Below are 27,059 nucleotides of genomic sequence, written 5' to 3' on the forward strand. Positions count from 1 at the left end.
AGTAGGGGGAAGACAGAGCAGATGGGAAAAGGCAGAGCTGAGATTTTATGGATAGTATGGTGATACGTGCTCTTTAGAAGAGAAGATGACTGGTTGAACTCTAGATAGGACAAATGGAATGAGGACAAAAATGTCAGGAAGTGCTCCTCATATTTAGAGTGACTTTACGTCCCTGTTTACTGAAACAATTCCACTTTACTCTGTGGTCTTCAAAGAATTAACAATAATGTCCCCTTTCACAATAAAAAAATCTCAGTTTGGACAATAAATTATTTGGTCATCCTGCTCATATTTTATCTATTTGCTAATAATCTTATGATTGGAAAATTAATTCAACTCACCCTGTTTTGTTGGACTGTAAGCTCATTGAGGGCAAGGTCCATTCATATCTTATTCATCTATCTTTGTATTTCCCATTAGCACCTATTATCACAGGACTTCGCCCCTAATATATGCTCACTGGATATTGGTTAAGGGAAAAACAAAAAACAAAAAAACCCAGCAGTGGGACATGCAGTGGGTATAGGGCTTCCCAAGTGTGTTCCTCTGAGGTTTTCCATGAAAAAAGGTTGCCATGGTCAAATAAGGTGGGAAATGCTGCATACTCTGTTCTGTGTCTTGATGATTTATCATACATTAGCAGAACTTATTAAAATAGTTTTGCCTTTTGTGTTTAGGTTTTAAATCTGTTTGAAATGGATTTTTGTTATGGTGTGAGGTGGGGATCCATCAGGGACCGTTAACATTAGGCCTTGCCTTCTGCTATATCCCTTGTTGGAAGGCCCTGGATTTTCCATTACAGCATTGCTGCAGGTGAAAGGCACTGTGCTGAGTTCTAGGAAGGACACTAACTCTTCTTTCCATGGATCATCCTTTTCCTGGCAACTCAGGTGGGACCGAAACAGAGTCATCCACTATTCTGGGGGAGATTTGTTAGCTGTATCATCCAATCGGAAGATCCAGCTTCTGGACATCATACAAATAAAGCAGATACCCATCAAGTTCCGAGGCCACACTGGGAGTGTCCGTACCCTCTTCCTGTGTGAGGAGGAAAACTTTCTCCTGAGCGGGAGTTATGACCTGAGTATCAGGTAAGTGGTCCAAGAAAGCTGTGGTCCCCGACCTGCCCAGGCCTAAATGCAGCTTGTGGAAAGAGCATACATGCTTTTACCTTTTTGTATTTATGCAAAAGTTATCCTAAATTACACTGACTTTTAGAATAACCCACTTTTTTTTGGCAAGATAAGAACCAAAAATTTGTATATTGTTTAAACTTTGGATGAGATAGATTTATAGCAATTATCAGATCTATTTTCTAGCTGAAGACTGTGACTCAAGAAGTATTTTCTTTAGCATTCTTAGATGAAGGCATAATTTATATTTCTTTTTATAGATTTCTTCAGGGGAAAGTAGTTTTTTGTGGGTATGGAAACAAAATAGTGTTAAATATATATATATGTATATTTTTAAACAATATAATAAACACCCATATGCTCATTACTCAGGCCAGGAAATAGGGTGTTACCATTCCCTAAATCCCCTGTGTGCCTTTCTCTTATTCCTTCTTTCTTCCTCCCAACCAGAGGTAATGTTATCCTAAATTTTATACTAATTATTCCCTTGTATTTCTTTATAGTTTTGCTGCCTATTTATATATATGCAGATATATTAATTACTTTTGTCCATTCTTGAACTTAACATAAATGGAATTGTGTCTTAAAAGTTCATCTGTACTTGATTCTTGCACTGAACTGTGATTTTGAGATTCGTTTGTATGATGTAGGTAGCAGTAATTAATTTATTTTCACTGAGATACAGTATTTTATTAGATGAATACATCATAGGTCATTTATGTACTCTTCTGTTGGCAGATATTTTCATTGTTTATAGTTCTTTATTCTTTCAAAGAGAACTGCCGTAGACGTTCCTGGATGTGTCTCCTGGTACCCATGTGCATGAGTTTTTTTATTTTTTATTGAGGTATAATTGACAGAAAGTGTTAGTTTTAGGTGTATGATATAATGATTTGATATATGCATATATTGCAAAATGATTACCACAGTGAATTTAGTTACATCCATCACTACACATAGTGACAGTTTTTTTTCTTGTGATGAGAACTTTCAAGATCTACTCTCTCAGCAACTTTCAAACATACAACACAGTATCGTTGGCTTGTTTTTCTGTTCTTGCATCAAAACCGCCTTTTTAAAAAAGATAGTTTTTATAGAGCAGTTTTAGATTCACAGCAAGATTGAGAGGAAGGTACAAAGGTTTCCCATGTACCCTTTGCCCCATTCTCAAGATACCCCATCAGAGTGGTACATTCGTTACATTTGATGAACCTTCATTGACACATCATAATCACCTAAAGTCCATAGTATACCTTAGGGTTCATGCTTGGTGGTGTACATTCTATGAATTTGGACAAATATATAGTGACATGTGTTCATCATTATAGTATCATACAGAGTATTTTCATTGCCCTAAAACTCCTCTCTGCCTATTCATGCTTCCTCCTAACCCCTGACAACCATAGATCTTTTTACTGGCTCCATAATTTTCCCTTTTCCAAAATGTCATATAGTTGGAATTACACAATACATAGCTTTTTCAGATTGGTTTCTTTCACTTAGTCATATGCATTTAAGGCTCCTCTGGGTCCTTTCGTGGCTTGATAGCTCATTTCTTCCTTATGCTGAATAATATTCCACTTTCCAGGTGGACCACAGTTTATTTATTCATTCATCTACTGAAGGACATCTTGGTTGCTTCTAAGTTCTGGCTGTTATGAGGAAAGCTGCTATAAATATCCATTTACAAGTTTTTTGTGTAGACATAAGTTTTCAGATTCTTAGGGTAAATATCAAGGAGAACAATTGCTGGATCACACGGTAAAGTATGTTTAATTTTGTAAGAAATCACCATCTTCCAACGTGGCCGCACCATTTTGCATTCCCACCAACAATCAATGAGAGTCCCTGTTCCTTCACATCCTCACCAGCATTTGATGTTGTCAGTGTGCTGGATTTTGGCCATTCAGATAGGTGTGTAGTGGTGTCTTGTTATTTTTTTTGCATTTCCCTGATGACCTGAGATGTGGAGTATCTTTTTGGGATGTCTTCTTTGGTGGGATGTCTGTTAAGATCTTTGGCCCATTAAAAAAAATTGAAGTATATTTGATTTACAATATTGTGTTAGTTTCAGGTGTACAGTAAAGCTGAAATACGTACACATATATATTTCAGATTATTTTCCATTATAGGTTATTACAGGATATTGAAAATAGTTCCCTGTGCTATACAGTAAATCCTTGTTGTGTATGTATTTTATGTATAGTACTTTGAATCTTTTAGCCCCATACTCCTAATTTATTCCTCCCACCCTCCCTTTTCGCTTTGGTAACCATAAGTTTGTTTTCTAAGTCTGTGAGTCTGTTTCTGTTTTGTATATAGATTCATTTTTATTATTTTTTAGATTCCACATGTAAGTGATATCATATATTTGTCTTTCTCCATCTGACTTACTTCACTAAGTATATTCTCTAGGTCCATCCATGTTGCTGCAAACGGCAATATTTTGTTCTTTCTCACGGCTGAGTAATAGTCCATTGTATATATATATACCACATCATCTTAAGCCAGTTGTCTGTTGATGGGCACTTAGGTTGTTTCCATGACTTGGCAATTGTTAATAGTGTTGCTATGAACATTGGGGTGCGTGTATCTTTTCGAATTAGAGTTTTCATTTTTTCCAGATATATGCCCAGGAGCTGGATTGTTGGATCATATGGTAGCTCTATTTTAGCTTTTTTAAAGGAACTTCCATACTGTTTTCCACAGTGGCTGCACTGTGGAAAAGTGCAGTGTAGGCAGGTTCCCTGTTCTCCACACCTTCTCCAGCATTTATTACTTGTAGACTTTTTTTTTTTTTTTTGGGGTGCCTGTGTCCTGTCGATGTTTGGTTTTCCCAAGATATAAGCCCGTGAGTGGAAGTGCCGTATGCTCTGTAACTCTGTTTTTTAGATGTTTTAGGAAACACCATACACTTCTCCAGGGTGGCCGTTGGCAATTTACATCCTGCCCATCAGCGTAGCAAGGCTCCCATTTCTCCATGGCCTGTCCTGCATTTCTGGTTTTTCCACTTTTTCAGGATGGCCCTTTTGATCGATGCGAAGTGAGACTTCTCTGTAGTGCTGATTTGCCTTGCCCGCTTGTTTGGTTGGCCAAAAAGGGCATATGCGTTCCTTCCTGAATATATTCAGGAGAAAACGCATACGCCCTTCCCGGCCAACTGCATCATAGTCGACGTTTTGCCGCTTTTCATGTGCTTTAAAGGCGATTCCAATCTACCTCTTGAAAACTGTTTCCTGCAATTCTGCCTTGCTTTCAAATCCTCTTCGTTGCCTTACCTCAATATATTTTTGGACAATAGTTATCATTTATAACCCTGCAGCTTTGTGAATGGCAGTGCCCCTGAGCTCCATTTTTCAACTCGGTTTTTTGGGAGCTGGCCGCAAAACCGCATGATTGCTTCAGGCCCTATTCTGGTTCCGGGGGGGCAGGCTGAGCCTTTGGTTAATTCTTCTTCCTGATTGGAAATTAGAGTGACATGTGCCTTTCCAAACACCTAGAGCTAGTCTCTCATTGGTTCCCCCTCTTCCCGTTCATCCTGAGGACAAATTGCAACCTGTATGAAACAGGGGGTGAAAGGTGCTGATTCTCCAAGTGGGGAGATTGTTAGTAAAGCGCTGGAATGGCGAACCCGAGCACCAGGAGATGAGAAATGAGGTGCGTTTTAGAACCCTTTCCTAATCACACGGTGTACCATCTTCTGGGTTTCTCATGCATGTTTTGGTGTAGGAAGATGCCCTTGAACCTGGAGATTTGGGACCCATGGGATGGGTACCATGCAGTATTACTTTAAAGGGTCTGCGTTTGCTCACCCAACCTCACCAAACCTCTCAGCCCCAAGAGTGTCCACTCTTATGTCTCATCCAGCTGTGGGTCTAGATATGGTCAATCCAGGTTGCATCACAGCCCCTGAACGAATTTTGTAAGAATTTCTCTCTCTTCCACTGTCTTTTTTTTTTTTTTTTTGTAATTTATTTTCTTACATGTAGACTTTTTGATGATGGCCATTCTGACTGGTGTGAGGTGATACCTGATTGCAGTTTTGATTTGCATTTCTCTAATAACTAGCGATGTTGAGCATCTTTTCATGTGCCTGTTGGCCATTTGTATGTCTTCTTTGGAGAAATGTCTATTTAGCTCTTCCCAGTTTTTGTTTTGGTTGTTTGTTTTCTTTTTGCTGAGTTCTAAGAGTTCTTTGTGTATTTTGGATAACAGTCCTTTATCACTTGTCTTTTTTTTTTTTTTTCACATGTCTTTTGCAAATATTTTCTTCCAGTCTGTGCCTTGTCTTCTAATTTCCTTGACATTATCTTTTGCAGAGTAGCTATTTTAAATTTTAGTGGAGTCCAGTCTATCAATTCTTTTTTTCATGGGTCATGCCTTTGATGTTGTATCTAAAAGTCATTGCCAAACTCAAGGTCATAGTTTTCTCCTGTGTTATCGTCTAGGAATATTATAGTTTTGTGTTTTATGTTTAAGTCCATGATCCATTTTGAGTTAAATTTTGTGAAGGATGTAATAAGTTCTGTGGCTAAATTCTTTTTTTTTTTTTTTTTTTTTGGCATGTGGACGTCCAGTTGTTCCAGAACCATTTGTTGGATAGATTCTCTTTGCTCCATTGTATTACCTTTGCAATCAGTTGACTGTACTTACATGGGTCTGTTTCTGGGTTCTCTGTTCTGTTCCATTGATCTATTTGTCTATTCTTTCACCAATACCACACTGTCTTAAGTACTATAGCTTTGTAGTGAGTCTTGAAGTCAGGTAGTGTCAGTTCTCCAACATTATTCCCCTCCTTCAATATTGTTTTGGCAATTCTGGGTCTCAAGCCTCTTCCCATAAACTTTAGAATGAGTTTTCAATATCTGCAAAATAACTTGCTAGGATTCTGACTGGGGCTACCCTGTTTTGTTTTAAAGATTTTTTTAAAGTTGTTTTTGTTTTTGATGTGGACCATTTTTAAAGTCTTTATTGAATTTGCTACAATATTACTTCTGTTTTTTATGTTTTGGTTTTTTGGCCGTGAGACATGTGGGATCTTAGCTCCCTGACCAGGGATCAAACACGTACCCCCTGCACTGGAAGGTGAAGTCTTAACTTTTGGACCGCCAGGGAAGTCCTGGGACTACCCTGTTTTAAAATTTTTTGATTTGTTTTGTATTTAGCTATGCAGTTGGAAAGTTTTAATATGTGATGGTGGGGCAAGTTTTACACTTCACTTTCCTTTTTTTATATAACTTAGCTATGGTATATATTTTTTGAGTTTTAGGGTAAGTTTACCGACTTGAAAAATCTAACTAGACTTTCAATTGGAGTTGCATTGAATTTATAAACAATTTGGGCAACACATTCATTTCTTTGTTCTTTCTTAGAACTTGAAACTTTTTCTTTATAAAAATCTTGTGTAGTCTTATTTAATACTTGTAAACTTTATAATTTTATTGCTATTTTGAGTGGTATCTTATTTTCGTTTATATTTTAAAGTTGGTTATTGCTGGTATTGAGAAATGGTATTGATTTTTATAGGTGGATCTTGTATCCAGCAACCTTGCTAACCTCTCTTGTTAACCTCAAAGTATGTATGTTGGTTTGGTTTTTCCATGTAGATGATCTTATCACCTGGAAATAATGGCAATATATTATCTTCTTTTCTGATACTTACACTTTTTTCTTTTTCTTTCATTCTAACTTTGCCTTGGCCTTATAGTTAAGCAGTAGCTGTGAAAGGCATCTTTATCTTTTTCCTCTTTTTGAAGGGAGTACATCTGTTTTTTCTCCATTAAGCATAATGCTTGCCGTTATGACTTTCTTTTATAAGTTTGCTAAGGCAAGGAAATCCCTTCCATTCCTATTTTTCTAAAAGTGTTTCTCAAATATCAATACCTTTTCTGCATAAATTACGAAAACAACCTGGACATGTGGTTGGCCATGTTGCTAGAAACAGAAGTTCAAAACATGCTTTTTGGGACTTCCCTGGTAGCACAGTGGTTAAGAATCCGCCTGCCATTGGAAGGGACATAGGTTCGAGCCCTGGTCCAGGAAGATCACAAATGCCGCAGAGCAACTAAGCCTGTGCGCCACAACTACTGAGCCTGCGTTCTAGAGCCCGCGAGCCACAACTACTGAGCCCATGTGCCACAACTACTGAAGCCCGCACGCCTGGAGCCCGTGCTCTGCAACAAGAGAAGCCACTGCAATGAGAAGCCCACGCACCACAACGAAGAGTAGCCCCCGCTCGCCGCAACTAGAGAAAGCCTACGTGCAGCAACGAAGACCCAACGCAGCCAAAACTAAATTTTAAAAAAACATGCTTTTTTTTCAGACCAGTGGGACATTGTTGAACACACTATGGGTGTGGAGCAGGCTCTGACGAGCAGGTAAAGCCATAGGACCTTTAGGAATATTAGAAGGAAAAGCCTAACAAATCTAAAGAAAAACAGAACAAAAAAACCCATTTACTAATCATTTATTATGTGCCAAGTCTCATAATAACTATGAGGTAAGTACCATTATTATCCCCAATTTACAGATGATGAAACTGAGGTACAGAGTGATTCAGTAACTTATTCGAGATCACGCAGCTAGTAAGTGATGGACCTGGGATTGGACCTCAGGCAGCCTGGCTCCAGAGCCCACCATCTTGACATTATATTGATACTTTGTCCTGTCACAAAGGCATTTGGCTGAAGTGGAAGTCAGTATTAACGATAGTTGAGAGACCTCAGGCAGGTTTGCGTATTAAAAAACAGTGTGACTCTGGGAATTACCTGGCCGTCCAGGGATTAGGACCCTGTGCTTTCACTGCCGAGGGCGCGGGTTCAGTCCCTGGTCAGGGAACTAAGATCCCACAAGCTTCGTGGCCAAAAAACAGACAAAAACAAACAAACAAAAAAACAGTGTGACTCATACACGTTCCCACGTTATCGCTTAGATATGCTTTAGAAATGCACATAAAATATTCTAGTGGCTCGGGTCAATTGTTGTGTTGTTCTTGTTTGAAGGTCAGCTCTACCACTGAATCAGTGCCATGGATTCTGAGCCTGGTGACCACTCTAGGGACCCTTCCACCTAATACCAGCTAACAGTTATCAATTATTTTCTACACACTGCTCATTGTTCTAGTGTTACATGCATTACTGCAGAGTTTCTCAACCTCAGAACCGTGGACATTTGGGGCTGGAAAATTCTCCCTGTGGGGGGTCATCCTGTGAATTGTAGGATGTTTAGCAGCATCCTTGGACCTTGCATGCTAGATGCCAATAGCACCTCCCTACCAACTTGTGACAACCAAAACTGCCTGCAGACATTGTCACAGGGGGTGGGAATCACCCCTGGGGGTAGAAATCACCCCTGGTTGACAGTCACTACATTAGTGTATTTAATTCTTCACAAAAACCCTGTGAGGTAACTACTATTATTATCATCTCCATTTTACCAATGGGGAAATGAAGCTTCCTCAGAAATTAAGTAACCTTCCCAAAGTTACAGCTGATAGATGCTGCAACTGGGGTTCAGATCCAGGCCTTGGACTCATAACACTCTTCTGCCTTCCAACTCCCTAGTGAGCTCTATACCGTCTGATCCCTTGGGCCCTCAGAAAATCTCAAAAACTTATTATTATTATTATTTTTTTTGGCCTGATTCCTGCAGATACTGGGATCTGAACAGTGGGGCTTGCATACGCATCTTCAGTGGCCACCAGGGGACTATCACTTGCATGGACGTGTGTAAGAACAAGCTCGCCTCTGGAGCAAAAGATTGCCAGGTAAAAGGTGAGAAAGAAACACCTCCAACTCTCTAAGAAGTTTCCCCAAATCCATGGGTTGCCAAAGGACTTGCTTTGCTCATTTCTATGGGCGGTCATTTATCCTTTCAACCGTCCATGTATCCGTTGACCCATTCACTCAACAACTATTGATTGAATGCCAGGTGCTGTACTAGGCGGTAAGGAAAAAAGCGCTTATGATATGGTCCTTCCAATGTGGCTTTTTATTTCCCCAAGAGTCTCATGGTCTTCTAATGGAGACGCACGTAGAAATATACAATGGGGGATTATAGTAAATATGTGAATGGTAACAGTTGCCATTCATTGAGTACTAACCTTGAGACAGGCACTGCGATAGGTGCTTTGCATACATTATCTTATTTAACTCTCACAAGAATCCTATAGGGTGATTGTAAATTAACTACACTTCAATTTTAAAAAGAAGAGAAAAAAAAGAGGGAGAGAGAAAAAAACGAATCCTGTGGGATGGATGCAGATAAGGAATCCACAACTCAGAGAGAAAAACAACTTGCCCCAAATCAAAGCTGCTAAGTAGTTGGGTGGGGATTTGAACCCAGGGCTGTCTGGCTCTAAAACGTGTGCTCCAATGAGCTTGTGGAGGACTAAGGGACCGTAGAAATAAGAGTAAAAGGGAAAGCACTGCAGGCAGGGCGCTCTTTGAGTGTGATCTTGAGGAGGAGTAGTTCCACACGCAGAGGGAGAGTGTAGAGCGTTCCAAGCAGAAGGAACACCTCAGGCAAATCACAGAATATTGAAAAAAAATGAAGAATTTGGGGAATTTTCCTTTGCTCTGTACAGCTGGGCTGCAGCGTGTGGTGTTGGAGATCAGGCGGGTATGTTTGTCTGGGGCCAGATTGTCAAGGGCCTTCTGCGTCGTGGTTGGAAATTGAACTTTATTCTATAAGACGTGGGGGGCGGTAGATGCGTTTTAAGCTGAGGATTGATATGATGAAATGTGTATTCGAGAAAGATTGCTCTGGTGATATCGTGGAAGAAGGATTTGGAGAGGTGGTGACTCCGGGGGACAGGGGGCAAGTTAAGGTACTTACTCAGTCTAGAGAACCTGTGATGTCTTCAGAATATCCGAGAACAGGCAAGTGTGAAGACGTCAGATGGATGCGAGTTTACACGAGATGGTACAAAGAGAAGGGAGACTTCTAGAAGGAGAACTGGCGGGACTTCAACACTAGCTGGAGATGAAAAGTGAGAGAGGAGGGCAAAGGGTGAGACCAGACTTTATAACGCAGGCCTCTGGGTATCTGGAAGTACCGCTAATGGAAACGGGGCTTCAGAGGAAGAGTCGGGTGGCGGGGGGGAAGGAGGAGGGGGTGAAGGCTTCCATTTTGGACACGTTGAGTGTGGCAGGCAGAAGAATGGCCAACCAAAGATGGTCACGTCCTAATCCCGGACACCGGCGGCTGGGTCATCTTGTGCCTCGCATGGCAAAAGGGACTTTGCAGATGTACTGAAGTTAAGGACCTTAAAATGGGGAGATGCTCCCGGGTTGTTGGTGTGGGCCCATGGGTAATCACGTGGATCCATAAAAACAGACATTTTCTTACCTGTGATCAAAAGGCGTCATGACTATGAAGAGTGGTCAGAGAGATACAGTGTTGCTGGCTTTGAAGATGGAGGAAGGGGATCGTGAGCCAAGGAACGTGGGTGACCCTAGAAGGTGGAAAAGGCAAGGAAATGGATTCCTTCCCGCCCAACCCCGAGAGCTGCCTCCATAAACGAACACAGCCCTGCTGACACCTTGATTTTAGCCTTGCGAAGTCGTGCCGAACGTCTGTAAGACAATCCATGTGTTTTCAGACACGAAGCTGGTGGTAATCTGTTAGAGCAGCACTGGGACGCTGACACACTGAGCGTGCGATTACCGCGGGCATCCGGGGGAGGGCAGCAGGAGGTGGATGCAGCCCTGATGGGTCAGCTTGGTGGTTACCCAGTACAGTGAGAGGTGGAAGCCACGGGTGTGGGTGAGATTTCCTTTGCAGAGCAGGAGGAATGAGCGAAAGAGAAGAGAAGCCAGGGCCTCAGGAACCCCACAGCATGTTAGGAGTGGGCGGAGGAAAATGACGGGAAAGGGACAGTGGGCTGGTGGAACACACACGGATGCTCGGAGCTGCCTGGGAAGCCTTACTCCCTACCTCTTTGCCCTCCCCAACTGACCGAGCGTCTCATTGCCGTGATTGCTTTGAGGGGTGAAGCAGAAAGGATGAAGGATGAGGCTCTGAAGATGGAAGGGTGGACGTGACCTCCCACTCAGCTGAGAGAGTCCTGTGGGCCACCAGCAGGGCTGTAGGGCAAGGGGAGTTAGGCCCTCACCTCTGGTGCAAAATTTAAGGGGACAGAAAAAAAAACTCAGTCATCAAGATGCTTATTTTAATGCAATATTTTAAAAGTCAAAATTAACGTGCAAAATACACAATGAAAAAAGTATCTGAAGATCTCTCACTCCACCCTAATCCTGGCCCCAGCTACCAGCCAGCCTGCTTGGGCTCTTCCCACCTTCCTGGGTTACCAAAATAGAACAAAAAGGAGACAATTAGAGACCTGAAGTGTACCCCCGCCCCCCACTTTAAAAATTCTTTAAGTCAGGACACCTTACCAATAACTCTCTTAATTCATCTTTCAATTTTCCCACTTCTAGTTTGATAAAAGGGCCAATATATATTTAAAAACAAGTGTAGAAAAGTGTACTCACATAGTTCAGGTTAATGGTTAGGAGCGTGGCCTGTGGACCGAGACTCCCTGAGTTCGAATCGCAGCTCAATCTGCTTACCACCTGTGTGATCTTGAGCAGGTTACAGAACCTCTCTGGGCCTCAGTTTCCCCATCTGTACAGTGAGGAACAGTAACAGCTCTGCCTTGTGAAGATGAGTTAATACCTGTCAGGCGCTTTGAGTGGCGCCCGGCTCACAGCTAGTGCAGCGTGGATGCCAGCTATGGTTACTCGCCGGTCCTAGGTTACGTGTTCTGTTACCCGAGGATGAAGGTTCTTTGGGGGCTTTAATGCCCTCACCCCTGAATTCGTGGTGCCTACTTTCAGCTTCTTCCTTTAAGCTCGGCTCTCCCACCCACCCAAGGACACATACCCACCCAACACTTACAGAATGGGGTACAGTGGCTCCGACGCTGTCTGTGTAGCAGCAGTAGTAGACCTGCCCTGAGCTGCGACAGTCTCGCAAAAGCAAAATCCGAAAGTCAGATTCAGAAATATTTTAAAATGTAAATGAGGAGAGACAGCTTTCTTTCCTTTGGGGGATAGAAGGTGTGGGTCAGCATCCGGGAGGAATGAGGACATGAACGTCTGCCATGATTTTCCTGAAATCCACTCCACAGGAAGCATTTTTCAGGCTTATTAGAGATGAGGAGGCTTATTAGACATGAGCTGTCCGACTCTTGGCCCCCGAGGCTAAGTTGCAGGGTCAGAGCCGAGGTCCGTGCGCTGCCGGCTCTCCTAAGGGCTGTGTTCGGGGAGCGCTGGGTTGCAGGTCCGTGGGCTGTGGGTAAGCCGCTGGAGCTGCCGGGCCAGGTGAAGCCGTCCGGGGTCTGACACGATGGGCTCGGCTGGTCTTAGCTTCTGCGATGGGGTGTGGGGCCCCACTGCCGCGCTCTCCGTGCACCTACCCCTCTCTCCCCCTCCCTTTCAGAGTGGGATATAGAGACAGGAAAGTGCCTGAAGACCTTTAAACACAAAGACCCCATCCTGGCCACCAGGATCAATGACACGTACATCGTGAGCAGCTGTGAGAAAGGGCTGGTCAAAGTGTGGCATGTCATCACGGCCCAGCTGGTGAAGGTGAGGGGCGGGGACCGGGGGGCGGGGCACTGGGGGTGAGGGGCTGGAGGACACTGGCGGTCCCCCTCCAGGTAGCTCCCCAGACTGCCCTAGAGCAGTTGAGTGACAGTCACCTAAAGAGGGTGGTCCTGAAAAGGGGGAGGGGAAGGCCCCCCAAGAAGAGGCCATTCTGAGCCAGAAGAAGGTCAAGGCCCGCGGGAGCCGCGTTGTCATGGGTGGGTGGTGGCGGCGGAGGCTGCATTCTGACTCCGCGTGGTACATGGGCTCGGGGTCTTTTAACAGCAGCACCAGTAAAGTGCCTTCTCCTCTTCCGGAACATTGCAGCCTGATTCTGGTGTGGGGTATAGGAATGAACAAAGCCGCAACTGTTTTCCTCCTTCCTCTCATGAGAAGAGAACATTGGCTGTCTAGAAAGTGATTGTTCACACACAAAAAGCGTTCTCGCTGTATTGGAAGCCCCCTGGCCCTAGTGGGCGGTGGGGAGATGTCCTTTGTGCCGGGACACGGGATCACAGTGAGAAGCCCTGGCCTGGCTGGCAAGCTCTTGCCACCAGTGATGTCGTCACCGTGGTCTGCCCAGCAGTTGCAGGCACAGGGAAGCCCAGCTGCCTCTGGGTCCTGGCAAGGAGCTGGGGCTGGAACACCTGAGCCTTGCCCTTCTGGCAGCAGAGGAAGGTAAATCGTGGCCCTCTCTGGCACTCTAGGAAGGGGGGGCCTGCCCCGCCACAGACCCGCCGGGAGCAAGGCCTCTCCCTGCTCACCTTCCTCCTTAACTCGGGAGAGAGCTCCGGAGAGCGGGGGGCGTGGAGTCCGCTGGCCTCATTAGAGCAAAGGCGCGGTCAGCTCAGATAAATGCTAAGTGGTGGTGGCCACGGATTGGTGGAGTGTGGCTTTGGGATTCATCTCGAGAAGCCTCCAGCTCTGGCCTTCAAGGAGTCGCAGTCTGAGTTGAAGACGGGCTGAAAACAGAGGCATCTTTTCTTGCAGACGCTCAACGGCCATGAGGGAGCTGTGAAGTGTCTGTGCTTCGACCAGTGGCATCTCCTGTCGGGAAGCGCTGACGGCCTGGTGATGGCCTGGAGCATGGTGGGAAAGTACGAGCGGTGCCTCATGGCCTTCAAGCATCCAAAGTAGGTGCCAAGGAAGCCGTGACCCAGGTCCTAACCCCCCTCCGTTTCCTGCCAGAGCCCAGACTTCGCTCTTCGGCAGATCGGTCCCCTCTGCTGACCTTCTGTCGCCTCTGCTCCTCGCCCGTCTCTGCTGCCTCTTCTTCTGCCTGTCGCCCGCTACGACCACCCCCTCTCCTGTCCTCCCTTATTTCTCTTAAGAAATAATACTGAATGTGGATTTTGAGAGGCTACTGAAACTTTACACTTATGGCACATGGGATAAATTTGTATCTGTTACCTACCAAATTTAGGAATATTGGCAGAACTGTCCCCCAAATAATGCCAGCTCCAGTAAGCTTAACATCTTGGAATCACGTGTTCACAAAAGCTTAAAATTATCCAAGTGCCAAAGGTTTAAAAATAACCAAGGGCTTAAAGAAGGAGCTCCCTTAAAGCCTGCGGGCTCGATTCTATGCCAGGACAGCAAATGGATTTCATGGTACACTTCCAATCCCAGTTTAGTGGTGGTGGCTGCTTGGAGCCAATTAAGAAGTACTCTGAGGCTACATCTAAGCTTATTTGAAAGGGTATTATGGTCAGTTAATGGTTCTGCCACAGTCATGGGTTTTACAGGCTGCTGTATGCCACTCCTGTACTGCATGAATAATGCTTCTTCCCCTGAGTGCATTTTAAGAAATGCCAGGAAACTAAGTGCTGTCCCAGTCGATTGAAAGAGTAAGTGGGCCTTCCAGGAGGATCTATCACGGGATAGTTATTTAGTGAAATATGGCCCTATATTTCCTTGTACCCTCACAGGAACCTCTTGAACAGGCAGACTGGCTTTGTGGGCGGTGGAGGGGGATATGGGCGTTTATGTGTATGTTCTCTCTCTGGGGTGTATGACTGCATTGTTGACAGGTGGGTGTCAGGAAAGGCCAGTGTTCAGTGACTTATCCAACCCTTGGGTGATTTATCAGTAAGCTTCTCAGCATATCATCTGGATTGTCAAAACTTGACCTCAAGGAGGGACTCAAACTTTGTGATGTCGCCTGAAAATTGTAACTATGCATTTTTAAAACCTTCCAAGCATGATTCAGTAAGATTTAGTTTAGTTATTGGAAAATAATTGTTCCCAGCAGACTCAGCAGTATGTTCAACATTTCATCAATCTATGAGCCTCCCACTCTTCCTCAGCTAGGAGACCTTCTTAGACCATTCCCACTTCCATCAAATGACAGCCCAACATACCATTCACATTGGCTCTTGATGCCTTGCACAGTTACAGCAAATCCATAGACAGTTACAGCACACCTGGAGGACATTGTCAATGTTCTCATTTTTAGGGCCCTTTCTCCCACTCATCTGTACTAGTGCTGTGTATATGTAAGTGCTTAATAAATATTTCCAACTGATTGATAATGAAGACTAATTTGACAGATTGCCTTCCTGGAGGGTTCTAATGATTACACTGATACTCATCTTTGGAATATGACATGGATGAAAAAACATGTATTTGCTGTCTGTCCTTCATGGAAGAAGGACCAGAGAAAGAGGGCTCCTTTCTGTTCTCTTGGTCCAACATTTTTTTTTATCCAAAATTAAGATTCTGCATACAGTGTAGGAGAGAATGGATATGAGGAATGAAATTAGAGGATGCAAAGTAGGGCTGACAAAAATGACGATCCTTAGAAAAGCTTCTGTACCCTGTAGTGTCTTTTTTTAAAAAACCTTTATTCTTTAATGTCTTTTCCATAACTAGTATTGTACTAATATATATTTTTTTGCAATTTAAAAATTAAGATATAATTCACATTATATAAAACTTACCATTTTGTAGCATACAATTCAGTGGTTTTTAGTATATCCATAATGTTGTGCAACCATTACCACTATCTAATTACAGAATATTTCCATTAGTCGGTAGTAATGTCCTCTGTTTCATTTCTGATTTTAGTAATTTTAGTTTTATTTCTTATTTTCTTGGCCAGTCTAAGCAAAGATTTGACAATTGCTAGCTAAAGGTTTGTTGATCTTTTCAAAGAACAAACTTTTGGTTTTATTAATTTTCTCTATTGTTTTTCAATTCTCTTTTCATTGATTTCTGCTCTATATTTTTTCCTTCCTTCTGCTTGCTTTGGGTTTAGTTTGACCCTTTTTTTTAGTTTCTTAAGGTGAAAGGTTGGGTTATTGATTGGAGAAATGTATTTACTGCGATAAATTTCCCTCTGAACACTGCTATAGGCTGCATCCCATAAGTTTTTATATGTCGTGTTTTTATTTTAATTTATCTCAAAGTATTTTCTAATTTCCTTTCTAAATTCTTCTTTCCCCCAGTGGTTATTTAAGAGCATGTTGTTTAATTTCCATACATATTTATGAATTTCCCAAATTTCCTTCTGTTGTTCATTTCTAATTTAATTTCATTGCAGTTGGAGAACATACTTTATATAATTTCCATCTTTCAAAATTTACTGACACATTTTATGGCCTAATGTATGGTCTACCCTGGAGAATGCTTCGTGTGCACTGGGATGAATGTGTATGCTGTTGTTGGTGGAATGCTCAATATATGTGTGTGAGGTCTACATATAGTTTATACTGTTGTTTATGGCTTGTGTTTTCTTGCTGATTTTCTGTTCTATCCATTTTTTAAAGTGTTGCATTGAAGTCTCCATCTATGATTATTGAGTTTTCTATTTCTCCCTTTAATTCTGTGAGTTTTGCATAGCATGTTTTGGGGCTCTTAGGTGAATATGCATTTATAATTGTTATATCTGCTTGGTAAATTCACCCTTTTATCATTATATAATGTTCTTTTTTGGTCTCCATTAACAATTTTGTCTAAAAGTCTATTTTGTGGATATTAGTGTAGCTACTCTGGAGCTTCTTTGGTATGGAGTATCTTTTTCCATTCTTTCACCTTTATTTGTGTCTGTGAATCTACAATTGAGTCTCTTGTAGACAGCATATAGTTGGATCACGTTTTTAATCCTTTTTCCAATGTCTGCCTTTTGATTGAAGAGTTAATCCATTTACATTAAGTGTAGAATGGACTTAACTCTACCATTTTACTATTTGTTTTCTATATAGTCTTTTTGTATTTTTTTGTTTCTCAAGTCTTCTGTTATGGTCTTTTTGGATATTAAATGGATACTTGGATATTTTCTAGTGTGCCAGTTTAATTCCCTTGTCATTTTTCTTTTCCTCTATATTTTTGAATTATTTTCTTAGTGGTTGCCCAGGGGATTACAATTAATGTCTTCATTTGTCTAGTTCACATTAATATCAATTTAATTTCAATAGTATACAAAAACTGCTCCTATACAACTCCTTCTCCCCCCTCTTTTATACTTTTTTTGTAACAAATCTTTATATCCTGTGTGTCCATTATCATAGACTTATAATTATTGTTTTATGCAGTTGTCTTTTAAATGAGATGGAAAAAAAAGAGTTATAAATTAAAAAATACATTTATGCTCTGTTTTGTGTTTTCCTAGGTAGTTGTATTGATAGTTACCTTTCCTGATGCTCTTTATTTCTTCATGTGGATTTGAATTACTGTCTAGTGTCCTTTCAGTTCAACCTGAAGGACTCCATGTACCATTTCTTGTTAGGTAGGTCTGCTAGTGATGAACTTTCAGTTTTTGTTTATTTCGGAATTTCTTAATTTCTCCATTTTTGAGAATGGTTTTGATGGATATAGAATACTGCGTTTACAGTTATTTTTTTACCCTTTCAGCACTTTGAGTAGGTCATTCTATTGCCTTCTAGCTTCCATGGTTTCTGATGAGAAGTCAGTTATTAATCTTATTGAGGATCCTTTTTATGTTATGAGCTGCCCTTCTCTTTCTGCGTATAGTTTGATTATAATATGTCTAGGTGTGGATCTTTTTGAGTCTATCCTAGTTAGAGTTGAGGTTTTGGAATGTGTAGATTAATGTTTTTCATCATGTTTGGAAAGTTTTTGGCCATTATTCAAATATTCTTTCTGCTCCTTTCTCTCCTCTTTTTCTGGGAATCCTGTTATGCATATGTTGATGTTTGATGATGTCACACAGACTTCGGAGGTTCTGTTCATTTTTCTAACCTTTCTTTCTGTTCTTTAGACTATATAGTCTCAACTGACCTCTCTTCAAATGCTTTCCTTCTTCTGCCTGCTTGAATCTGCTGTTGAGCCCCTCTAGTGAATTTTCATTTCAGTTATTATAGTTTTTCAACTCCAGAATTTCTCTTTGGATTCTTTTATAATTTCTAATTCTTTTTTTTTTTTTTTTAAACATCTTTATTGAAGTATAATTGCCTTACAATAGTGTGTTAGCTTCTGCTTTATAACAAAGTGAATCAGTTATACATATACAATATGTTCCCATTTCTCTTCCCTCTTGCTTCTCCCTCCCTCCCACCCTCCCCATCCCACCCCTCTAGGTGGTCACAAAGCACCGAGCTGATCTCCCTGTGCTGTGCGGCTGCTTCCCACTAGTTATCTATTTTACATTTGGTAATGTATATATGTCCATGACACTCTCTTACCCTGTCACATCTCACCCCACCCCCTCCCCATATCCTCAAGTCCATTCTCTAGTAGGTCTGTGTCTTTATTCCCGTCTTGCCACTAGGTTCTTCATGGCCTTTTTTTTTTTTTTTTCCCCTTAGATTCCGTATATATGTGTTAGCATACTGTATTTGTTTTTCTCTTTCTGACTTACTTCACTCTGTATGACAGACTCTAACTCCATCCACCTCATTACAAATACCTCCATTTCATTTCTTTTTATGGCTGAGTAATATTCCATTGTATACATGTGCCACATCTTCTTCATCCATTCATCTGTCGATGGACATTTAGGTTGCTTCCATGTCCTGGCTATTGTAAATAGAGCTGCAATGAACATTTTGGTACATGACTCTTTTTGTATAATTTCTAATTCTTTATTGCTATTCTTTATTTGGTGAGACACCATTCTTATACTTTCCTTTAGTTTTGTGGGCATGGTTTTCCTTAGCTCTTTGAACACATTTAAAATAGATGATTTAAAGTCTTTGTCTAGAAAGTGCAACCATTGGGCTTCCTTGTGCACAGTTTTTATTGATTACTTTTTTCCCTGTTTATGGGCCATACCCCCTAATGTCTTTTTACACTTTACAATTTTTTTGCTGAAAGCTGTACATTCTGAATATTTTAATATGACAACTCGGGAAATCAAATTCTCCCCCATGCCCAGGGTTTCTTTCTTTCTTTTTTTTCTTCTAGTTGTTTGTTGTAGTTTTTATTGTTTGTTTGTTTAGTGAGTCTGTATTCTTTGTCTTGTTTGGCCACTGAAGTCTCTGTTTTATTACTTTGGTGGTGTGCTCATGACTGGAAAGAGATTTATTGGAACACCTGGAAACAAAATACCTCCCATTCTTTGCCAAGGGGCTCTGTGTGCCTGTTGAGGGAAGCCTTCAACACTCAGCCAGATAGTTTACAACTCTGCCTTAGCTCTCATTTCCTGCTTGTGCAGACCATCAAGGTCATTCAAGAGTGAGAGCTTAGGGTTTTTTCAAGTCTCCCCCGAGCATGTGCACAGCCCTGGGCATGTATGTGGCCAGACAGAGTCCCAGAAATGCATCTGAGCTTTTCACAGCCCTTACAGACATTTCATTCCCCAGTTTTTCCTCCAAAGCTTCTTGGTTAGTGTATTGTTTGCCCCAACAGATATCTATTGCCTTAGGCAACTATGACTAAAATATTTGCCTATGTTTTTAACAAAACATTCCCCCCACCCCCGCCCTCCCCAGGTAGTAGTTTTAGCACTGGGTTAGTTCCTGGTAAGATGAAATAATGACAAGTTTTTTGAGTCAGTCTCCCAGGAAGCCACCAGACAGGTCAGATAATTCATTGTGAATGAGGTCTGTTCCGTTTCCACCAGTACCAGGAATGTGGGGTGTTATTGATATTTTCATGGCTGCCACTGGGCTGGGGAGTTGGGATTGGACTAGGGTAAGTTAACATGCCACAAAGTCCACTGTTCCTACTAAGACTAAGACCATTTTCTTGTCTAAGTGCTCCCTGGGTTGCTGCAAGCCTCTGGTTATTTTCCAGAGTTCCAAATAGTTGATTCTGACAGTTTTTGCCAGTTTCTTCGTTGCTTTTATGGAAGGACGGAATTTTGGAGTTCCTTCCTCCACCATTTTCACTGACATCACCCTCTTCAGTCTCTTTTGATAAAAGAGGAACAAAGAAGGAGACAAATGACTTATTTCTAGAACAGAGATAAACCTGAAAGGAGACTGGGTTATGCCAGGACCATGAAAACCGCTACGGTGTCAGGTATGGGCTAAGTTTTTTAAATACCTTGATTGATTTAATCCTGACAGCAATCCTCTGAGGCAGTTCCCCCTTTTCATGGAATAGAAACCTGAAAACTGAGAGGTTACGTTATTTTCTCAAGGTTATATAGTCAGTAAGAGGTAGGATCAGGTTTTGATCCCAGGTTTTCTGATCCCAAAGCCTGTGCTTTTAATCACCAGGCTATAATGGTACAGGTTGAACCACGAAATGTCACAGGAACCCATGAGAAGTGTAGACTTAGCTCAGCAAGATCCAAAGAGATACACAAAGAGGCAACCCTTCTCTCTCGAGGCAACTCTCCTAGTGCTGGATTCCCCCACAGGTGGACCGAGGCGCACCAATATAGTTATTGTATTTCCATCTTAAGAAAAAACTGGGACTTTGTTGGACTTTCTTATACTTATTTTATACCTTAGATTGATCTATCTATCTATCTGTCTATCTATCTATCTATCTATCTATCCATCCATTCATCATGTGAGGTGGGATTCAAACCACATTGGCGTCTTTGCTGTTTTTTGAATATCTCCTGTCTTTCAGGGTCTTTGCTATTTCTGTTTCGCTAGTTGTTGGGGCCTTGAAAAGTCTTAATATGGCTCTGGGATCTGACCAAGGCCAAATGATGTGGGGTGGATGTCATTCTTGTAACGTACTGTAGCAACAATCATACACTGAAACGTGAGTCAACATTCACTTTTCTAACAAATATTTATTGAGGGCCTGCTACGGGGTTAGGCACTGTGCTGGGTGTGCAAAGCTGGATAAGATGTGGACTGTGCCCAAGACGTTCTGACAATATACCCGAAGTTTGTGTATGTGAGTGGAATGAGAGGAGAATGAAGGTAAGGGATGGTTTTATGGAGAAGGTAGCACATGAGCGAGGCCATGGATGGACTTGGATGGGTAGAGACGGCAGGGATCGATGGACCTGCTTTACATATAAGATCTAACAAATTGGTGGCATCAAGGTCCATTTTTCAGTAGCATTAACAGCAATGGGGTAATTACACTTCTCAGAATTGAATACTCCAACTTACCTGGAGCCCAAGTTGGAGCCAGCTGTTGTAGGGAGAATTCTGTTGGAGGCATCTACCTAAGTCTTCTCCTGATCCCCTCTCTTTTCCTGCTGGTTGTCACAAAAGGGAGCTCAAAAATCTCACCCCTGGGTACAGTTTTCCTTAAGGATGTTTCACTGAAAGAATTAAAGCCACTAATTTAAGAACCAAAAGAAACTGCTCAAATACCAGGTTTTTGCTTCTTATAAAGATGATCATTTTCCCTTGCTTTTTTTTTCTTTCTTTATATAACAATGCTACTTTTAGAAAGATTGAAAACGTTAAATACTTCTCAGCATGAGAAGTATTAGCTAGGAATCAAATTGTAAGAGAGAAACATGGTCATCTATGTATCAGACCAAAAAAAAAAAAAAAAAAAAGAATTTGTGATTTAAGCTTTTTTGTTTTGCCACCTTGTGGCACTGTGACCAAATTGCAGGAAAAATAACAAAGAACAGGGGGAGAGATTCCATCTGTGTCTTGAGGGTTAATGGTTTATATCCAGAATCATAAAATGATGGCAAACATCGTTTCAAGGACAGTCACGACCCCTGCTTCCCAACAGTACCCGAAATGCCCCGACTCCAGACACACCCACACAGTTTGCCAGAAGGTGGGTACTGCCCATTGCTCTGTTCCCTTCCAGGGAGGTTCTCCACGTGGCCCTTCTCTTCCTCCGGGTCATCAGTGCCTGTGCAGATGGCAAGATCCGCATTTACAGTTTCCTAAATGGGAACTGTCTGAAGGTGATGAAAGCCAATGGCAGAGGTTATCCTGTGCTGTCCTTCTTTATTCAGGGCAACAGGTGGGTGGTAGGTGTGGAGGTCAGAGCCCTGAGCATTTCTGTTTGGATGATGTTTTTTCCTCCTCTGGGACACCGGCCCCGGATTTGCCGGCAGCAGCAGAGAGTGGGCCGTGCTCCCCTCCAGTCTTGGCTGCAGTAATAGGCTCATGGGGGACTCACGGGACTTCACACAGAACTTAGCAATCAGGGACCACATTACTCTTCATTCGTTCTGGGTGTCTGATCCAATCACGCGATGGGCTCGATACAGCTCTGCCGTGGGGACCGAGGTTCTGTCAGCCTGCAGCCCCTGATCCCACGTCCAGCGTGAGAGCTCCCCAGCTCTCTGTGTCTTGCTTCTGATGCAGAGAGACTTGCAGGAGGGTGGGAGTGGCATTGGCAGGCGGCCCAGTGTCCAGTGGGGCAGAACTGAGCAGATGAGTTTACAGAAAGCAGAACCATGACGACACTAATTGTATATAATACTGTGTTTTTAGACGCTGGGTTCAGGGTGATATCATGTGAAAATACCCACTTAGACTTAACTTTTAAATTCTACCACAGCCTCACTCAAGACATCACTTAATCGCTTCGAAGCACATTGCCTTCCTCCTAATGATTAGTCCTCCTTGCTTAAAGTAGGGGGGTGCTAGTATACTAAGGCTCAATAAATTAATGGTTTTCAGTTACGAAGTCAGAAGGCTATAAAAAAAGGTCACCTTTGACCTCTTCTTAATCATGACATCCGAAGAGGGATGTCAGCTTGAGCAAAAATATGTCTGAAAGAGATTTCTAATTGGAATGATTCCCCAAGTTCCATTCCGGTGCTTCCAACCGTAACGAGTCACTTTTACGGAGAGTTTACGCTGACAGTGACAGTCTTAAAATTGCAGCCTTTTGGCGCAGAAAGGAGCCCACACATAGCATTTCCATTTCTTGTTTATGGTTATGGGAGACCTAGGAGCAGAGGTGGGGGAGGGAAAGCAATGCCCTGGAAACGCTTTGAACCCCAGGAACAGTGGGTGGGTAGGAGGCGATGTTGGGGACCCCGGGTTTAGAACTCTTTTTTTCTCTAGTGGCATGAGAGTGGGGATTAGGGAAGACAGAAATCCTCCTGCTTTACAAAGTACAAATGTTCTGTCTGAACGTAGAGCGTGCACAGACACCCGGAGCGATGGCGTGAAGGGGGTGGGGCTGAAGGGTCAGCGAGGGCTTGAAGGCTTCCCCCATTAGAGTTTTCCTCATCCCATCACGGCAGTAGAGCCATGGCATTTGGATGCTGTGCTTAAGAAAAAAGGAGTGAACTTGAAGACATCTGTGTGCAGAGTAGCTAAGCCTTCTGACTCAGGCACCCCAGGTTCTTGGCACTCACTCCAGGAACAGAAATTCATTTAAAAATATTGTAATCTGAGAAGCGAAGTCATCAGGACACGTGTGCCTTGCTCACATCTAATTCCTAAAGAAAACGGCTACAGAGCTAACGACCCCTGCTGCAGGGCCTGCCACCTCTCTCCGCCGTAGACCCTGCAACAACCTACACCACCCTGTCTGTGCGGTCGTTTCCCGGGCACTGATCCCTTGGCCTCAGGATCGGATGGGACAGTAGTCCAAATGCATATTTGGAAGCGGGCAGTGGCGGCCTCCACGCTCCTCTTGTGGGCAACCCTGTTGCTTTGGTTCCAGGATGGTGATCAACACGGAGAGCAACGTCCTCATGTTCCAGTTTGAGAATATCAAGTGGCAGTACTCCCTGGAACGGGCCAAGCAAAAGAAGAAGGACAAAGAGGAGGACAGCGAAGAAAACGGCCTTGCAGAAGTTCTCTCCAAGTCGAGCACTCAGATTTACAGCCCTCAGGAATCCACATCTAGCAAACAGACAGCCCAGGAGTCCCTGTTCAGCAAATCTCACAGGTCCCAAGTTCTCCTGAGGGCATCCAGGTTACCTACAGGTAAGAACTGAATCCCAGGCAGCCCCAGTGGTACCCAGTGGAGCATGTGAGGGGCTTCCAGGACCAGTTTCTCTGTGGAATATTTTGGTCAATGGTTTCTTGATGATATAAATCCCAACCTTTATGGCATTCTCTTTGATGTGACAATTTGTTAGCCAGCTCAAGGGAATCTCCTGATTTTCAAGGCCTAAGTTTTCAAACTTATTAGCATCTTTCTGCAGTAGATGACACTAGCCCTTCATACTTGCCATTAAAACAAAAAACAGATAACCAACATCCTCCCTCTTGCCCCTGATCCAAGCATATAGTACATGATTATTTCCTTAGGACACAGACAAGATATATTGTACTGCAGAAAACTGTCCTCTGCGGAGCGTATTCTCTGTAGACCTCTGACTGATAACATGTGTACCTGGAAAATACTAGATCAATAGATCACCTCCAAGCGGTCAGCTGACACCACAAACGGTCAGTTAGGACAGAGGACCGAGAATTTCAGATAATGCTTAAAGCTTGATAATCAGTAGGAAACGGGGGTAGGAGGGGGGGCGTCAGGAGGTGATCTAGATGGACCTTTGGCTCCAGGCGATTGCCTAGTTTCATGGGACAACAGGAAGCAACAAACAGTAAAGTGATAATTTGGGTGAAAACCAGTTGAATTATCAGCTGTGCCCCTAGTATTCATACCTAATTCAATCATATAATTACTACAGTTTCCTCCTCAATCTTAATTTAGGAGTGTTAACGGAGGCACCTCTAAGTCAAGGAAAGCCAAAGTCACCCCGAAGAGATGGCAGGAAGAGACCGAGTTCTAGGGAAGCAAATGGCACGGGCACCGAGCAAGAGAATTTGGAAGCAAAACCCCTCGCCGGAGATAAGAACGGTGATCCTTTATTCTGAATTCATGTGGCAAGATTCAATCTCTCTCCCTCTCTCTTTTTTTTTTTTTTAAATTAATTAATTAATTTATTTATTTTTGGCTGTGTCGGGTCTTCGTTTCTGTGCGAGAGCTTTCTCCAGTTGTGGCAAGCGGGGGCCACTCTTCATCGCAGTGCGCGGGCCTCTCACTATCGCGGCCTCTCTTGCTGCGGAGCACAGGCTCCAGACGCGCAGGCTCAGCAGTTGTGGCTCACGGGCCTAGTTGCTCCGCGGCATGTGGGATCTTCCCAGACCAGGGCTCGAACCCGTGTCCCCTGCATTGGCAGGCAGATTCTCAACCACTGCGCCACCAGGGAAGCCCTCTCTCTCTCTCTTTGTTCAGTCTAATTTTTCAGCAGGTTGATCAATCAGTTTGCTTGGATTCTGGATGGATAAAATGCCCAGCTTCTCCTAAGAGTGGTGGGTTTTCCCTAATCGTCCCCTTACTGGCTTGAGGCCTCGCAGAGCGAGCGCCTTTCTCAGAGCTGAGCTTCTGGTTTTGGGATCACAGTCAGCCTCGTCACTTCTTGGACTGTTGTGTCATCAATCTGAGTAATGGACACAGCGGAAGGGAGAAGAGGCAGTGGGGCTGATTGCAGAGGCATTTTAGGGGGTTTCACGGGAGAGGAGCTGGATTGGGGGGTGCTCTACATGTGAGATAAGGGGGTCAGGGAGATAGGTGGGGAGGGGCTTTGGAGAAGAGTTACCATGAATCGGGTGTCCCTTTGTTGTTTTTGAGAGACTCTGGTAAAGATTTAAATTCCTTTCAAATATTTTTGGCTAATATAATAGTGTTTCTTTGAATCAAACTCCCTGCAGAGACTAGCTTCAAGGTGGGGGTAAAACAACTGCGTTTTGTGAGGTCTGTAATAACAATGGGCATCCTTGCATGTACCTGTGTCTGTGTACCTGTATAGGTATACCTGCGGGGTAAAGTCCTAGGCGTGGCATCGCTGAGCCACAAGGATGATTGCATTTTAAAAGCTAGAAGGAGATTGCCATAGTTGTCTTTAAAAACTGCTGTGTCAATTTTCACTCCCACCAGCAATGCATGAGAGCCCCCACTGCTCCCAAGCCGACACTGGGTGTTCACCATCATTTTGCTCATATGATAAGTAAAGATGATATTTGCATTTCTTTAAGGTTGATCACTCACAAACTAAATGTCCCTCAGTGGGCAGTAACTAAGTAGGTGATGACAAAGCCATACTATGACAAAGGCATATTATACAACAGCTAAAAATGGATGAGGAGCCCCATTTTTGACTTGGAAAGAGATCCATAATATATTATTATATGAAAAAAAGACAAGTTAATGAACAATGAGCCCATCACAGTTCCTTTTAATAGAAGGAGAAAAACTGTGTTTTGTCTGTCTCACACACAGACACACACCCACAGACACACACACACACACACACAGAGTGGTGTATTCTGGAATTGGACGAAGTGCGGGGAAGACTTTGACATCTTAATTTCATTTAGATAAGACCTATTTGGTCAAGGAAAATTATACACTATTATAAAATTGTAAAATCAATACCCTGTTGCATTTTCTTTGCTAGTTTTATTGGTGTAGTTTGAGGTGCAGATTTTACTTGCTAGGTCAGACTAGACAAATGCCTTCTCCTTTTCATGGTTCAGTTGTTCCTTTTGTAAAAGGAGGATAATGTTTTCAGTGTGTCTGTGAGGTATTGCAGGGATTCAAAAGCCCAAATGAGAGACATAGTAAATTCGCTCACCTATGGAGACATCGTTGCTAACTCAAGGGTCTTAGGCATCTTGGAGGCCTTGACCCTAAAGTAGCATGCCAGAATGAATCTCTTGTCCTTGTCAGTGGCTTTTGGACCTAGAAAATGTTCAAAACATTTTGGGAACTCCTGTTCAGGAACTGCCTTTTGGCCATTTGATAGTTTCAATTTTGCAGGGGTGACATGTTTTTTGAAGGCAGTTTTGATTTTGAGAAACATCCAAAGATCATTTGGAGTCAAATTTGATTAATAAAGTGGAGATCAAGCTTTGCAATACAGGTTTTATTTAAAAATATAGGTATGTTACTGAAAATTTCTAAGGCCTATAAATGGGGTGTGAAGGTCATTCCCACAGGGAAGTTTCACGAATGTGTGGAGCATAGGCATTACATATGTTCCTTCCAAAATATGCATATCTAGAGGTTAATACACACTTGT

The 27,059-nt window shown here is 42.7% G+C and overlaps 1 protein-coding gene across 1 annotated transcript in view; it reads left to right on the forward strand.

Moving 5' to 3' along the window:
- The window catches only part of LOC103020859 (F-box/WD repeat-containing protein 10), a 62,717-nt gene that overhangs the window by 34,577 nt on the left and 1,081 nt on the right, over positions 1-27,059 (forward strand). The window contains exons 14-20 of the mRNA XM_057536170.1: positions 891-1,091; positions 8,784-8,905; positions 12,576-12,724; positions 13,712-13,854; positions 21,866-22,024; positions 23,687-23,952; positions 24,689-24,835. Of these exons, the coding sequence (XP_057392153.1) occupies positions 891-1,091; positions 8,784-8,905; positions 12,576-12,724; positions 13,712-13,854; positions 21,866-22,024; positions 23,687-23,952; positions 24,689-24,835 (1,187 nt within the window). The remainder of the gene's footprint in view (positions 1-890; positions 1,092-8,783; positions 8,906-12,575; positions 12,725-13,711; positions 13,855-21,865; positions 22,025-23,686; positions 23,953-24,688; positions 24,836-27,059) is intronic.

Source organism: Balaenoptera acutorostrata, chromosome 20 (genome assembly GCF_949987535.1).
Source record: "Balaenoptera acutorostrata chromosome 20, mBalAcu1.1, whole genome shotgun sequence".
NCBI lineage: Eukaryota > Metazoa > Chordata > Mammalia > Artiodactyla > Balaenopteridae > Balaenoptera > Balaenoptera acutorostrata.